General features: G+C 33.9%; 1 protein-coding gene across 1 annotated transcript in view; it reads left to right on the plus strand.

Moving 5' to 3' along the window:
• Positions 1-16,413, plus strand: part of Smp_170340 (putative collagen alpha-1(V) chain precursor) — a gene marked incomplete at its 5' end in the record, with an annotated part of 40,646 nt that overhangs the window by 15,910 nt on the left and 8,323 nt on the right. The window contains 10 exons of the mRNA XM_018794600.1: positions 219-281; positions 2,183-2,335; positions 2,867-2,960; positions 4,838-4,963; positions 5,706-5,855; positions 5,965-6,290; positions 8,818-9,015; positions 10,516-10,684; positions 11,534-11,638; positions 13,886-14,791. Coding sequence (XP_018648995.1) covers positions 219-281; positions 2,183-2,335; positions 2,867-2,960; positions 4,838-4,963; positions 5,706-5,855; positions 5,965-6,290; positions 8,818-9,015; positions 10,516-10,684; positions 11,534-11,638; positions 13,886-14,791 — 2,290 coding nt within the window. The remainder of the gene's footprint in view (positions 1-218; positions 282-2,182; positions 2,336-2,866; positions 2,961-4,837; positions 4,964-5,705; positions 5,856-5,964; positions 6,291-8,817; positions 9,016-10,515; positions 10,685-11,533; positions 11,639-13,885; positions 14,792-16,413) is intronic.

The following is a 16,413-nucleotide window of genomic DNA, read 5'->3' on the forward strand; positions in this document are numbered from 1 at the left end:
GCGTTTGCAGTAAGAACGGTGAGAACCTAAATGCTAAGCCAAAATATAATAATGAAGAAAATCACTACTATATAGTCACATTCACAAAATCCTGGTCAATTATTTTACTATGTACTGCTGACCAATATCTAATGAATAATCATATATTAAACAAATATAGACATTAATGTTCAAGATAAAAATATTCAATCTAAATGGATTTTATTTCTTTTCGTTAGGGCAGTCCAGGAATAAATGGTGTGCCCGGAACTCCAGGTCCCATTGGTGATGAAGGTACAATGGTAAGTGTTTTTTCTTTTGAATAAGACAGATTTCAAGTTGTTTTCCTCAGTTCATTCAAAGTCTTATTAAGAAAAGTCGTAATCAACATTAAGTATCTGATACTAACTGGGTGTATGCACAAACAGTTACAAAGGTTAACTCATCCAAGTTAAAGGATCAATGTACCAATAAGATTTGAAGATCAAATCCTATTGATAGTTCAACTTAAATTGGAAACTTCGGTTAGATCAAGTCAAACAGAAGGTTTGTTAAAACATTTACTGCTATGGTTTATGGCAGCGTAACGTTTTAATTAGAACTGGAGAAATGTTATCTATTAGAGTATCCAAACAACTACTAAATGTTAAAACTTCAGTTAGTTTTTATTGAGCAGCAGCATCATGCTGATTATGACAAACGTGCTGCAATTGCTCATCTATGCATAAAGATAAATCTATAAACCCATACGATCCTATAGCTACACAATATGAGACGATAATAAGCTATATTGATTAAATCTGTACTCAGTTATAGAAACCCGACAATGGCAACGTGTTTAGACGTAATTTGTAACAGTTTTTATAATCTACATTAATATAACTATTAAAATTTTTACGGATATTCCAGCATTTTAAAGTGTGATATAATTTACCATGTTAAAATTTGATTCATTTATCTTTTCGATTAATTATAAATAAAATACCATCCATATCAGATTAAACCAGGAAACAAGCGAATAACACCTACAAAACACTAAATGACTATTGAAATCTACTAAATAAACTATTGTAACTGCGAGAAACACTACACCTGATAAAATGGGTGCCCTCTTGATCTTTGTCTTCCTGAACAACAACTAGTTGCTAAACATCATAGTTTATCTTTGTTCGTGTCAATTGTGGACACACATTCGATTGGGAACATGATGGGATTTTTGACAGAGTTAACATGAAGATCAGAGAGAGACTTTAGTAGTTTGGTATTCTGGTTAATCAACAAACAATAAACATGTCGAAATCGATTCAATTTATCAACTAATTAGAAAAGTCATGGACAAATAGAAAATCAAGAATCAGGTTAGAGAGAGGGATTGAGACAATCAAGATAAATATCCAGACAATGATAGAATAAAAGTCAGCAATAACCAATTAGGATCAATGTTGACAGGTCAAGGTGTGAATTATATGTAAGGAAATTCACATAACTCACTTCTACCTGAAGTTTGCGCTGATAATGTTGTTCACCAGAACAGTGAGGAATTCACGGCCCAACCAACCGGCTGAGAGAATGAAACTTCACCAAAAGCAAACGAAGAGCATTTATGAAACGTTAGATGAGTGTCGAAATTTAATAAATTTTACCTTAGGTATTTATAAATAATCAATAATATTTGAAAATGATTCAGAGTTTCTTATGGTTGATGAGTGTTCACATTCACTCATTGCGAACTGGTATTAGCTAAATAACTAGTTACGAGATACTTTCTGTGAAAATTCTAGTAAGAAATCAGTAATCTTTAGGGCCATCCCAGTTTTTACGGAGATGGGCAATCATCCATAGCATAAAACGAAGATAGTGCTATTTAACAAATTGTGTTCAAAATGGGGACACTGGATTTAGATTCCCTGGGGAAACTGGAGGTCATGACTTCGTACTTTTATGGAAGTGTAGATATATATTAGTGAGGAGTCTCAAATGTAGCAAGCATCAGTTGACCAGTCTTTTGCCATACTTTTTCTTACGCCAGACATTGGTCAGTGACGAAAATTTTCTGTAAGTAATAAATATTTCCAAAAAAAACACCTTAGTAAATTACATGTATACACAAATATCAATCAGTAACAACCAGGTTTTCCTGAAAACAATTGTTTAGAATTCAGAGGTAGTTTATTAAATAATTTACTTTCTTCTTTTAACCCAGGGGAAATTCGGAAAGCCTGGTGCACCTGGTATACCTGGACCACCTGGAAGATTAGGCCAAGACGGTCTACCTGGACCTCCTGGACCAGCTGGTTTTCCTGGACCTAAAGGCGACAAAGGATATTCAGGGACTCAGGGACCCAAAGGTGAAAAGGTTGGTAGCAAGTTATTTTATGACATTTAATGCATAAGTATAAATTGTTTTTGCATTTTGTGAAACTTATTATACTATGAGTTTCCATGTAGAGGAACTCAAATGTTTGATCAGTAATCCTATATTTGACCATTATTAAAGGATAAAGCTATCATCTAGTTGACTTTACTATGGAAAAAGTGAGATAAGCATAGTAAATACCCAAGTTAATATAACTCTCTAATTCAGTGATGCAGTTGATACTTGCGAGCTTACGTAGCCAGCATGTATAGTGAATGTATTTGAATTAGTAAAACAGTTTCATAATTTGATGAAATATTGTACTAAAAATAATTCAAATAACATGTATATATGCATACAGTTTTGATATTTTGCGGCTTTAGTAAAAACACATATTCATATTTGACAGTGTTTTGGATTTGTACACACTAACTGATACACGAATGAGTAAAATATGTGACAAACAACTTTTTTAAACAATCTCATTAACATAAGTCTAAATTATTTCCAACTTGAACTAATGTAATTTAGGGTGTAAAAGGTGAAACAACTGATGTGGATGCAATGCCTGGGCCAGATGGAGACATTGGTGAACCAGGAGTGAAAGGGGATCGTGGTGATCCAGGTATGAAATTTTCATTAAAATAATCTTTATTTATCAGATCACACATGATTAATCAAACTCAAATAATTCTGTGACTATCGGGACTAGCTAACAAATATTCTTCGATTTCACGTATACAAGTTAGTGTTTTTAATCTAGGCAAATCAACATTTATGGAATATCATCGGAATCATGAACCTAAAAAGGTTACGTCACCACTGGAAACCTAGATGCACTAAACAAACATTCAGCCCTATACGGGATCGCTCAACAGTATGCGCCTACGATCTCACAAACGGGACCCGATCGAAGAACCATCGACCTGTAGTGCAGTGCTTCGTTAATAGTTCACCCTGATAACCGTTATGGTACAAGTCTTAACGGTGCATAATATCAGAAAGCAAATGGAAGCAGCAACTACATTTTTACTGATAATTGATGCAGACCAGAAGGTTGTAAGCACATGAGCAAATGTTAGCGAGCGAAGCATACATTACACGTATTGGAGATGGCTGGTAAGCCAACTCGAGAGCGAAGCGAAAATAATGTGTATTAGAGATGGCGGGGAAGCCAACTCATTTTAAGAAAGCGTTAATTAACATTTATAGTCAGACAAAAATGAATGACAGACATATGATGAATAAGATACGTAGTGTACATACACATGCGCTCACATAAAAAAGTAGTCAAGGTTAATAAGCGAATAATTAACAAGATCAAAATATGACTCATAATGGACGGGGTATTGGCTTGGCCAGAAGCTAGAATAAAGTATATGGGATTAACATATAAACTGGTACTACAGACCTCACGCGCGAATACCTAACTCCAAGCCATCTGAGCAGCAATCCAACGGTGTTAGTGTCTAATTTCAATCAACACATGACATTGCCAAATTATTTTCCATTGTTATACGTGGGTAACTACCTCGCGCCCGACACAACATAGCACTACTGGTTATGGCTTCCCATCAGAAATCCGGAAAATTTCTCTAGAGGCTAGTCACTAATGAGCACTTCATAATTATTAGCATGGGGTTGTGGCGATTGTTGAATTCCATTGAAATCATGAAACGATCTAAGTCAGACCAATGGACTTCTGCTCAGTGGTCTAGAGATTAAGAGTTCACTCAAGTGATCAAATGTCCTGGGTTCGAATTCTGAGCGCAGGGTTGTGGATGAGCATACCAAGAAGAAATGACCGTCTAGTACTTTCAAGTTTCCAATCATGGTTTAACTCAGATTTATTCATAATTCCAAAGTCAACAACCTCTAAAACTCGATACTAACATTCCTGAAATAAATGTTCAGGTTTTGAGATCAAATGTTTTGATAATTAATTTTTCCGACTGTTCTTATTTTTCAACCTGAAAAGACAACTATATACTGGTCCAACATGATTTCCACTCTCATACTGATAGTTAACTATTGGATAAAAATGTTTTATTTCATCGACCATACAATGGAATTAAATATATTTGAGTTAAACTTTATATTACTTATAGTTTATAAAGAATTATCATTACAATCCGATGTTATTTGGAAAAGTCATTAAAAGCATAGGATCACCAAGAGGGGAACGTACTGCTCAAATTGATAAAGTGATGATCATTGTTCTTGACTCATGGTACATGTGATTTCAAATGAATATGGGAAATAAAATACATTCGTAAATATACTAATAACATCACTATTCTACACTTTTTAGTGAAAATGAGAAACAGGTCTAGGATTTTTAAAATTACTGCAAATCGATAAATTACGTGACAATACTTGACAATAAAGATGTAAATAAACTGAAAACTTAGACTAAAAAATTTATGAAAGTACAGTAATTTTGGTCGCTTTATGATTGTTTTTCTTTGTTAAGAAAAGTTTATTCTCACATTTATTTCATAGGCCCTTATGGACCAAGAGGCTTACCTGGTGGACGTGGACCACGAGGAGACCCTGGACCTAAGGGTGATCCAGGTCCTGGATATGCACAAGTTATTATAGGTGAACCAGGAAGGAAAGGAGAAAAAGGTAAGATATATATGTCAGTCAAATACTATTGTTACGATGACTAAATTATCTTAATTATTAAATTTTAAACATTAATAGTCTGTTTTGTCTTACTGGGCACCAATTATAACTAATTCAGTTTTTGAGTATTGACACATGTGTCGGTTCGAAAATATAATCTGTATTACTGTATATTTAAGGAGAATGTATTTTAATGGTCAAAAAGTATACTATAATGTAGTTACTTATGTATAATAGTATTTCATTTGCTTAACAATGTAGAGGCTAATCGACTAGTTTCTCAAATGAAGACATGATCTGTCCGCCTATTACAGTTCTATCTCAAGAGTACATTTATACATACTTTAAAGTGTACGTTGATTGTTTGAATTATATTCACACATATCTTAATTACTGAATTGAAATTGTAGACCGTAATGGCAATACAAGTGCTAAAAATATCAAAATAAAGTTGATAAAAATTCTGCTTAATTTCTAAATAATTATTGACAACAGATTTGTATTTCATCGTTAAACCGATCTCACTACTTAAATATGAATAAATGAACCTGTACAACTTAAAATATAATTCAATTTAAGTGGTTTTTCTCACCGTCGCTATTAAAATAAGTTAAAATGATGGTGATTTCTAATTACTTTTTACTGTCAACTAGCTCAATGAATATAATTTTCCTAATAGTATTATCCCAAACAGGTAGTTGTATGTTTCATAATCAATAGCTTTATATATAAATTATTTTAGGTCTGCCAGGATTAGATGGAAAACGTGGAAAGACAGGACGACCTGGAATTCCTGGAACGAAAGGAGAAAAAGGTTTCCCTGGTCGAGAGGTATATGGAAGGAAAGGTGAAAAAGGTTCACGTGGATTTCCAGGACCCATTGGACCACCTGGTTAGCTATTTAGATTTATGTTTTACCCATGACATAAAGTTTACAAACTAACTTTACGAGTGTTTTTAACATACTTCCAAATGAATTAATTTTCCTTCATCTTTTGTAGGTGATCGAGGAGCTTCAGGTATACCAGGTCCTATTGGTGACCAGGGGGAAATAGGTCCTAGTATTGATGGTCCTCCTGGGCCTAAAGGAGTTAAAGGTCAACCTGGTTTACCTGGTATACGTGGGCGTGAGGGTGATCCTGGTCCTGCTGGAGAAAAAGGGGATTGCATTGTGTGCCCAGACGGAAGACCTGGTTTACAAGGACCGAAAGGTTTCCGAGGTCAACCTGGAATCCCTGGTGAACCAGGCTTGGATGGCTCACCAGGACAAAAGGGATTACCTGGAGCCCAAGGACGAGATGGTCTTGTTGGGGTGCCTGGTCAAAAGGCATGTAATTTATTTTTGATAACATGAATTAGAATTTTTGTATTTCTAATGAGTCAGCATGTGAGCATTTTGATACACAATAGGTGGCATTAATCATTTTAAAATTATCTACAGTAAAATATTTGGTATATGGTAAATATTTCAAGATCAATTGACTGAGTGAATCTTATCGGTTGTTTAAAATAATATATATTAGCTTGGTAAATTATTGATTGAATTACATTTAAATGAAGTTTATATGTTCACCTGACTTATACTTAATTGAGACACTGAGCAATGATTCGCAGAGAACGTATTGTTCACTTTAATTGGTCTACTGTTTTGCTGATACATTATATGGTTAATTTCCATAATCTATACCCTTATATCCTCCTTATGGAAATTTATTTAGTTGATACCCTTTTCCAGTGTCCAGCTTCTTATCATACTAAATGGTCCTCTTAGTTTTTTGTATACTATGTTGAATGATTAATGACAATCAATATGAAGTCATGGATTTTGATTTTGCACGTCTGTATTTATTAGCAAGATTCAATTATAATCTCATAAGATTGACATTTAACGACGGACATTCTATGTGATTCAGTGCAGTAGTCAAAGCATGACCACTGGATTCAGTTATTCGTAACCAATATACGACTTGAAACAAATGTAGATTAACTAAAGTCGCCATTTTTACATCTGCACAACGAGATATGATTAATATAATGAATACTAAAGAATTCAATATAATAGTAGTGTCAATGATAGTGAGAGATACTACACATTAAGAATATGGTTTGAGAAGGTTAAATGGAAAGATATGCATAAAGAAACACTGGAATTCAAGATCAAAAGGAAATTAAGGAGTAAATAGCTCTGCGTCACTGATCTACTGTGATCCTTTTTACTCAAAATCTCTAACCAACAACCACAGTTATCACGTAACCCTCAACCAGGCCATCTGTGTAGTCTAGGAAAGCTCATTTACTGATGCAATGTCTTGATTTGGTTACCTTCGGTCTGCTTTCGATCCATTCTTACTCTGACCAACACTGCTCATCGAGGTGCTTGATGGTTGCGTAAATGTAACACATCCTAATCACATTGGCCAACGTAAACTCAGTCTCCTCAACTGATTTACTTCTATCAGTATAAACCATGGTATCCTGGTGTTCACCTCCAACAATCTAGTTTCTAGTACACTGTGATTTTGCATCTTTTAGTTTAGCTTAGACATTATAAAGGTGATTACTAGAATTAAGACTACTAGCTAGACAACGTAATGCTAATTAATATTTACAAATAATCTACCATTTCTTTCAAATCTATTATATTACTTATCTTGGGTTATATAGGCATTTGTACTCTAAATCTTTCACACATCTAACATTTTATAACCAAGATGTCTTATACATGTAGTCTTGTTAGAAAATAATTCAGTTCACCAGTAAAGATAATCATGAACTATGTTTACAGTTATGGAAATTCAGCTTATTCAGAAAGAGAATGATGGAAAGAGTTCATTATGCAGTCAACCAAAGGGAATATATCCAAACTATTATTAAATGGAGTAGAGAGATAGATTAAGACTTGTAGTAAGAACAAAATAACATTGAAGTAGTGGTGCAGATATGATAAACCTATAAAAAAGTAAAAACTTGAATGGTTATGGTTAGTGGAGGGGGATTACGTGCTTTCGACATGTTGTGAATAATAAGATTATTTATAATAATTCCTATAAAACAGGCATGACAATGTAGCTAAAATGCACATTGTGTTAGTGTACTTGGCCCCACGTTGATATAGAGGATGAGGAATGTTTGTAAGGTTTATGAGTCAATCACAAACATTATCGTAAAGATTCAAAGCATAATATTCAATAATCAAGGTAGTGTTAAATGTAATAAAACCTCTTTTTGCGATGAATAATAATTTCTTTTTAATAGCTTACCTTATCACTTGGAAGCTATAATTAGATTTATTGTATGTCTTGTACTTACGGTGTTTCCGTCCATGACACGTTTAGGCAGTCTAAGTGTGGTGTATGCTACGTATGTCAACAGATGTAAGTAGTATGTAGCACGAGTCGGAAGTGGAAACCCTGATATCAGAAGGCTAAGAAGATCAAGTTGAAGCGAAAACAGAAACGGATATAGAAAGGAATTTAAACCTGGAACAATCATACAGAATGTGTAGGACAAATGATGTAATTTTGCAAATGAAGTATTCAATCTATGATATCTGTACTGAGTCAAGAGATTCTGTATGCATCCGGTCATCCTGAGTGTTCGTTCATTACATAAAAGCACTATGATTCTCTGGTATATATTCAAAGATTCTGTTGTAAATTTGCGGATTATGTATCCATGCTGATTGATAATTACTGTTTTCTCTCTAAAAATAGCACATTTACAAATCAAGCATAAAATGTTTGTCAATATTTTTTGAAAGTTGATAAATCTTTTCCATATAGTTAACTTTATGGAAGACCATTTATTGAAATTTGATTTAGAATGTCATTTTAAAGCTTATTTTATTTTAATAGGGTGAGAAAGGTGAACGTGGAAATGATGGTTCACGTGGACCCAAAGGCGAACCGGGTCCTGTTGAAATAGTAAATGTCACTGTACCAGAAGCACCACGTGGCGATGTTGGTCGTCCTGGTCGTGCCGGAGTAGTCGGTGAACAAGGTCCGAAAGGTTTTCCTGGTCCTAAAGGCTTACCTGGGCCAGAAGGTCCTAAGGTAAGGCATCATCGCTATAAAGCGTAGTCATGTGGCTCGCTTGTTTTAGATACAATGACCAGGCCTATGCTCACACTTCCTTATTTTACGGTTAAGGGCTGTTCTATTCCTATGACTGCTTATTTATTACCAATAAAAATTTGATTTAAAGAATAATGTAGTAAATTCTGGATTAAGCAAATGATTAATAATTCATCAAATCCGATATTAAATTGTCTATGATATGACATCTACGCTCAGAATATTTGGTGAAGTTGCCATCCTCATCATAGGCCATAAATATCTCTCAATGGAGCTTAAGGTGCTTAAGGTGTCTTGAATGCTAGTTTATAAAATACAGACATTCTACCACATTAATTACTGTACTATTGAAAATGAAAGTAGGCCAAAACTGAGTTGTAGACTTTTGAACGAACATTCGTCAATATTTGAATGAAAGGTTTGACAGAAATTGGGCGCCGAGAATATAGAAGACATTATTTATGGAAATTATGTTTAAAATAATCTCAACGGTCAAAATATAAACAGTAATTGAATAAGCACTTAGTATAGATTTGATTTGGTTGTTGAACATGATGTATTCTTTGATAAATTTGCCCTTAATTATTACCTTGAAGAAGCTCATACAAGTTTACTCAACGAAACTTTGGAATTACTTAAATTCCAATCCCTGAGATTATTTCAAACATAATTTCCATAAATACTAAATTGTTGATTGATAAAAATTTTTTTTCCAGATAACCACACTGGTTCATGACCTGACTTTTGCCCGGTTAATATATCACGTGGTAAGGTAGCCAATCAAAACACGACTTATACAACCTTCACACTGTGCCATAACACTGACGTACTGACCGGTCTGAGCAGCCTAGCGTCCCTATTGATCCTCTCCTTGCCTAGACCTGCTTGTTGAGTTAAGAACGCCAATAATAGCTCCCACTGTATGAATCATATATTTCAAACATACCTGGTTTATATACAAACCAATCAGACCACATCATAGATAAAATAGAAAATAACATTTGTACAAGATCAAGCCAAAATATGGCTGTGATTGTATGAGACTGTAATTGATAAACTGGGTATAACTTAAGAAGAGAAAACCGTATAATACTAGTCTGTAGGTTAAAATAAAGCTTATAATGAGGGGAATATATATATATATATATATAATATTAGTCCATTAATAGCTCTCAGAAGTTGCCCATTATTTAATCTTCGCTAGGATATAACAGTTCATACTTATCACAGAGCCTTGGTTGTATATGGTAATGAAGTGAATAATGTGAGAGGACTGACTGATTAATTTCTAATTAGACTGTGTTTGGTCGCTCAAAATGAATGAAAAATTTATAACATTATTATTTTATACCGTACATCCTAATTTATAGTCATCCAGTATGCTTATAAGTAGAATTAACAATGGTGTAATGAGGTGATTTTTTGAACCACCAAAATCAATAACTTTCATTTGCTATTTTGAATATTTTGTTTATATAGGGCGACAGTGGACAGCCAGGGTTACCAGGTTTCAGTGGAACAGTAGGAAAACCTGGAAGACGTGGTGAACCAGGTCGTGATGGAATTGTATTCGATGCACAAAAAGGAGCTTCGGGTATTCCTGGCAGAGATGGCATTAAGGGTGAAAAAGGAGAAAAAGGAGACAGAGGTAAGTAAATGTCAACACATATATTAACCGATTCCCATGGTTATATATATATATATAGTAGTTAGTTGGATCTTTTTCCATTACCAAGCAATGACTGTACATATTACCTTTAAAACGACAGTTTAGTTTTTGAAATAGTGAAGAAAGCTTCTAGCTTGTACAATCTCCAGTGAGTGCTTTTAGTGGTGTCTTATTTTGTTGGATAGATGGTTGAATTGGGAAGATTGTGTTGTTATTCTGAAAAACATTATCAACATCTAATGAACCTGGAAACCAGTTTTATAATTAATCTATCAGTTTCGGTGGCCTTGCTTGTGACTGATTATCATCACGGGTTTTGTAGTTTTCATTTGATTTCACACTTCCATTGACTGTCTCGTACGTTTACCTCTGTTTAAACGAGTAATTAAATTTTCCAATATGGATTGACACACCGCGTCAATGTAGACATGTTTGTCGACTGACTATTGATGTGGCATTGATGGTATTCTTGGGATCTTCATTACCCAAAATTTCGACGTTAACCCGAACGAATTCTTGTCTGTTTTGATTGAATGCATTAAATATTATCTTGTTTGATTGCTAATCTATATCAACTTTGTCCCATATAGTGTTTATCTTAGTTGGTACAATTTCTTTTGTAAATGACTTATACTGATGTCTTTTTCAGATTCCATAAGTTTTGTAGTGATTTCAGAAACGTTTTCCACACATTATTTATCTTCCTAGTTTCTGAGTATAGTCTAAATTAAAATACAGAAAAATCAAAATCAGTTTATAATAGAATGTCAAGTTTTTATAAAAAAAAATTATATCACATTGTTACTTGTATATTGTTCCTTTATTTAGGAATGGATAATATTGTTGATCAAATATTCGAGTATATCAAAGGTGAAACCGGTCCGAAAGGATACCCAGGAGACAAAGGATTATCAGGATTCCCAGGAGAAAAAGGTGCTTCTTTCTTAGCACAATTTTTTCCAAATTAGATATTGATTCTCAATTATGTAATCTTATGATTGAGCTGTACATGTCAAATACCAGAATAATGGTTCTTTTGTGCCAAGTAATTGTATACATGAATTGATAGCTGAATAGTTTATTAATAAACCATTTACACAAATGTACAGTATTACACATCTCTAAGAGCAATCAATTGATTTACTGTTATATTCTAATCTCTATTACCGTTTGCTTACTAATGTTATACATTTAGCAACACAGAAATTTAGAAGAGAAAAATGAAACTATTTCCTTAATTAACGTATAACCATAATACCGAAGATATGCTTCACTTCACTTACTAATAACCTTACAGCTAACCGCACTATTTATTACATAATAAATATGCTGAACAATCGATATTTAAGAAAAAAATTCACTTGGTATTATTTGGTTGAATCTTCCCATTGACGCTAGTCTTGGATTCCACTGCTAGCCACTATCCATCTTTGCTTATAATGCTTGTGAATCAAGGCTACATCGAGGCAATACTCACAGTATGCACATATGGCCAATAAGAGACTGATCAATTGCAGTCCTAAACGTTAATGGTAAGATTCAACGAAACAATACCAAGTGAATTTAAACTTCACCCCATTGCACAAGCAAGTGGCTATCAGGACTCAGTAGCTGAGTGGATAACGTGGTGGGCTTTGAGGCGAACGGTACTGGGTTCGAGTTCCGGAGTAAAAATCAACCCTCTGATACAGGTATATCCAGCTGACGAGTCCCAAATAGGACGAAACGTGCATCCTGGATTCCACTACTAGCCACTAACCATCTTTGATTATAATATTTAAGAAAATCTGATGGTAAAATGTTATTCATTTTTATATTGTAAACTTCACTGAAATTGCCTCATTGTCTTATAAAATTAGTCGTACCAATACTATTTTGTTTTTAAAATAACAAATACTATTTTTAGAATAACAGTCTTTGTACTCAGTTTTAAATGTTTAGCATTAAAGTAATTTTGTATGCAAACAAAAAAGATTAAATGCTTGACTTTTATGTTTCATTACATACTACTAAAGTAAGTTCGTTAATTAGTGCATACCTTCAAATGTCTTACTACAAAACTAAGTTAAACTAACGATGATTGTGTAATAGTTCTGATCAATCAATTTGTAATTTGTGTGAGTGAGTACATTACAAACAATGTGGTTTTAACATAAAGTGATCAGAAAATTAACTTTTATCAATAATGTAATATTAATAAAGTTTTATCATTTTCTAAAAACTGAAAGAGCTAATAATTTACTTTATAAACGAAATTTACTACTAATTTGACTAGAGATTACAGAAGATAATCATTTACGATTAATATCATTGACTATATAGAGATAATTTGTGAATTAACATGGAATTTATGTAGATACAAACGAATTTATATTAAAGAATCCCTATGTGAACCTATCCCCAATATTTTGAACATCAAACTCAGTCGAGTTAAGCTTGTAACTCGAAACAAATAGGAAAGTATTTTAAATACACTCTAATAATAGCTAGGTCCCAAATGAATACATTTAACTAGGGTATTACTGCTAACCGTACGTTAGTAATGCCTTAACCTTGAATCAGAAATGATATTCACAAATTTCGGATATTTACAAGTACATAGATACACAATGATGCCACTGATTTAGCTTATTCGTTTTTGAAAAAAACACTATTTAATAGTTAGATACAATGAGTTAGTTTTGATTTGCGACAACGAGAATCAGTACTTCAAACTGATAAGATTAAATGTGATAGCTTTTATTAAAACTGATCCCTAAATTCATAAAATGAATCGTGTGCACTGACTTAAATATAATACTCAGCTTTTTATTAATTTCTTCTAACTGATAGTTTTAACTGAATTCATGTTTACACTGACTACCGTTTCAAAAAACTTCAGCGACTAGGAAAAGGATCCATTAAAACAAATGCATTCCCTTAAATATCCGAGAGTTACAATAACAATGCTGTTTACTTAGTGTCTTAGAGATGTTAGAAACAGTTTTGATATTGCAAATGGATTTGAGCATGACTATTTCTATTGTACCTACTTTGAAGACTCCAAATACGAGCCAAGAAAGGTGCATATTTGATCACCTAATACTGAAAAGAGAAAAATTATAAGAATTAAATTTGTATGTTACTACGGTAACTTAAATGTGATCTTTAAAATATTTTGTACTATGTTTTATTTCCTAGGCAGAGAAGGTGAGAAAGGAATTGCTGGAATACCTGGAAAACAGGGGAAACCAGGTTTTCCTGGTCTACAAGGAGCTGCAGGTGAACGGGGAGACAAAGGTTTTATGGGCCCCAAAGGACCGAGAGGTATTCCAGGTCCATCAGGAGAACCAGGAAGAAAGGGAATAAAAGGTCTACTTGGCCCAAAAGGTCTTCCTGGACCTGCTGGTGACATAGGTGAACGTGGTCCATCTGGTCTACCAGGTTTCTCAGCGACTGGAGAAAAAGGTGAGGAAGGTACACAAGGATTCCCCGGCCCTCCAGGTAGAAAAGGAATTCCGGGTATTAAAGGTGAAAAAGGAGTTAGAGGAGCTGATGGACTACCAGGATTAAATGGTCCAAAAGGTGAAATAGGTGATCGAGGACCTAAGGGGGAAATTGGGGAACCGGGCGAGGTTTATCAGGGAATGAAAGGGCCAAAAGGTATAAAAGGTGAAACCGGTCTTCCTGGTGTTGATGGCCCTAAAGGAGATCCTGGAGAAGACAGATTCCCTACAATTGCAATGAAAGGCCTTCCTGGTCCATCAGGGCCTCGTGGACCTGAAGGACCGAAAGGTTTACCTGGAAATACAGGATTACCTGGGAGAGTTGGTCCTAGTGGACCTAGTGGAGCACCTGGGTCTCCTGGTGAAAAAGGTGATGCTGGCCAACCTGGAACATTCGGCCCCAAAGGGTTGCCTGGAGAGCCTGGAGATGATGGTGTGGAAGGGCCGAGGGGTGAAACTGGTGACGAGGGGCCAAGAGGTCTTCCTGGATCACTAGGACCTAAAGGATTACCTGGTTTAATGGGTCCTAAGGGACTTCCAGGAGAACCAGGAGGAATAGGAGTTGGAGTTAAAGGACAAAAAGGTTTACCAGGACTCAAAGGCAAGTAATTATTACTTTCGTAAAACAGTATATCTAGTGCATCTTGTCATTTATTTTGGAAGCATTTTTAGTGATATAGTATGAAATGATTTCTGTGATAAGTAGAGGAATGTTTAATAACTCCAACCTTTTTAATGACACGAAACAACACAATGAAAACAAAATCATAACTTTTTTTAAAAATTTAAGTATACTTAACTTTTGGTCGATTCTACCAAAAAAATTGACAATGAATCGTGATTCAAATGAAGGTATCAACTTACTGAATTCGAATTACAATATTTGCGTGGATTTTTCTAAAACGAACAATAGTAAATTCAATATACTGTTGGAACTCCAAATGAGTTTATAACAATTTATTTTAAATTATATTAATTATAGTCAAGTAATCATATAGTATTCCTTTGTATTCTGAAATACTTCAATAATTTCATTGCATGTGTGAAATAGAACTAATTTATTCTTTTTGGATCGTTTGATTTGATACGTCTTGTAATTGAACGCTATACTCGGATCCAAAGCTAGTCTTGTACCCCCTAGCTAGAACTACACAGCGACTTGAACAAGAGAGTTAAGGCACAAAACATGCTCGAAACACTTTACTCCAAAGATTCATTCATGTACAGAAAATATACAGCTTTTTATAGTATTTTAAAAGTCCATGGGTTTCCTGAAAATTCTAGAATACTACTAAACATAGTAGCAGTGTAGTAATCAGCCAATCAGAACCTCTACATGTGACTTCATTTTCGTGATATTTCTAGCGAAACTTCTAATCAAACGCCGATTGGATGAAATGCTTCTTAATGTTTTCCTGAGCTTGTCATGTCTATCGCGAGTAATTTTCAGGATCGCCCCAACAGATTTAGACAATGATTACATGTATTATAGGTTAATAACAATGAACAGTTAACTAACTTTTAATGAGATCCGATATAAAAAGTTTGAAACCACAGAAATATAAAATAAATTGACTAGCTGATTTGAATAGTAAAACATCTAATTCATAATTCTATAAGAATTTGTTCATTTTGTTTCATGGTTTAGTCAACTAATTAAGTGATATAGCTGAGTGGATGTAATGCTATGAGCAAAATACATTTGGATTGATAGTAGACAAATCGATAGCGAATATAACTATCTCCTCCTTCCCCCAGTATTTTAAGTATTACCTACCTAAAAAATACCAGAAAGCACAGTTCAACCTGTGATTGATAAAGATTAATATTTAGGAAAAATATTACCCTCTGGAACTATTTTAAAGTAATATAAAACTGTTATGAGAAATTGATAAAATGGATTATAGTGATTAGTTCAGTAGAAGAATGAACTGTTCTACAAGATTATCTGAAAAACGTAACAGTACGAACTAAAATCTAAAGTAGAAAAATTAGTGAAACTATTCATTACCGACCAATAAATCAAACAAAATGACTTCAATTTTTTGCACGAAATTTAAAACAAGTTGATAGCTAGCTTGGACTTTATTAAGAGTTGAGTAAAACTTACAAATATTTAATTCTTAAGAGACCTAAAGTTGGTATCCATATCTGTTATGCTATATAAAGTGATAAGAAAGCTAAATTACAGGCAACACCAGTTCCTGAATAGAAAGTCATACA

This window comes from Schistosoma mansoni, chromosome 1 (genome assembly GCF_000237925.1).
Source record: "Schistosoma mansoni strain Puerto Rico chromosome 1, complete genome".
Lineage (NCBI taxonomy): Eukaryota > Metazoa > Platyhelminthes > Trematoda > Strigeidida > Schistosomatidae > Schistosoma > Schistosoma mansoni.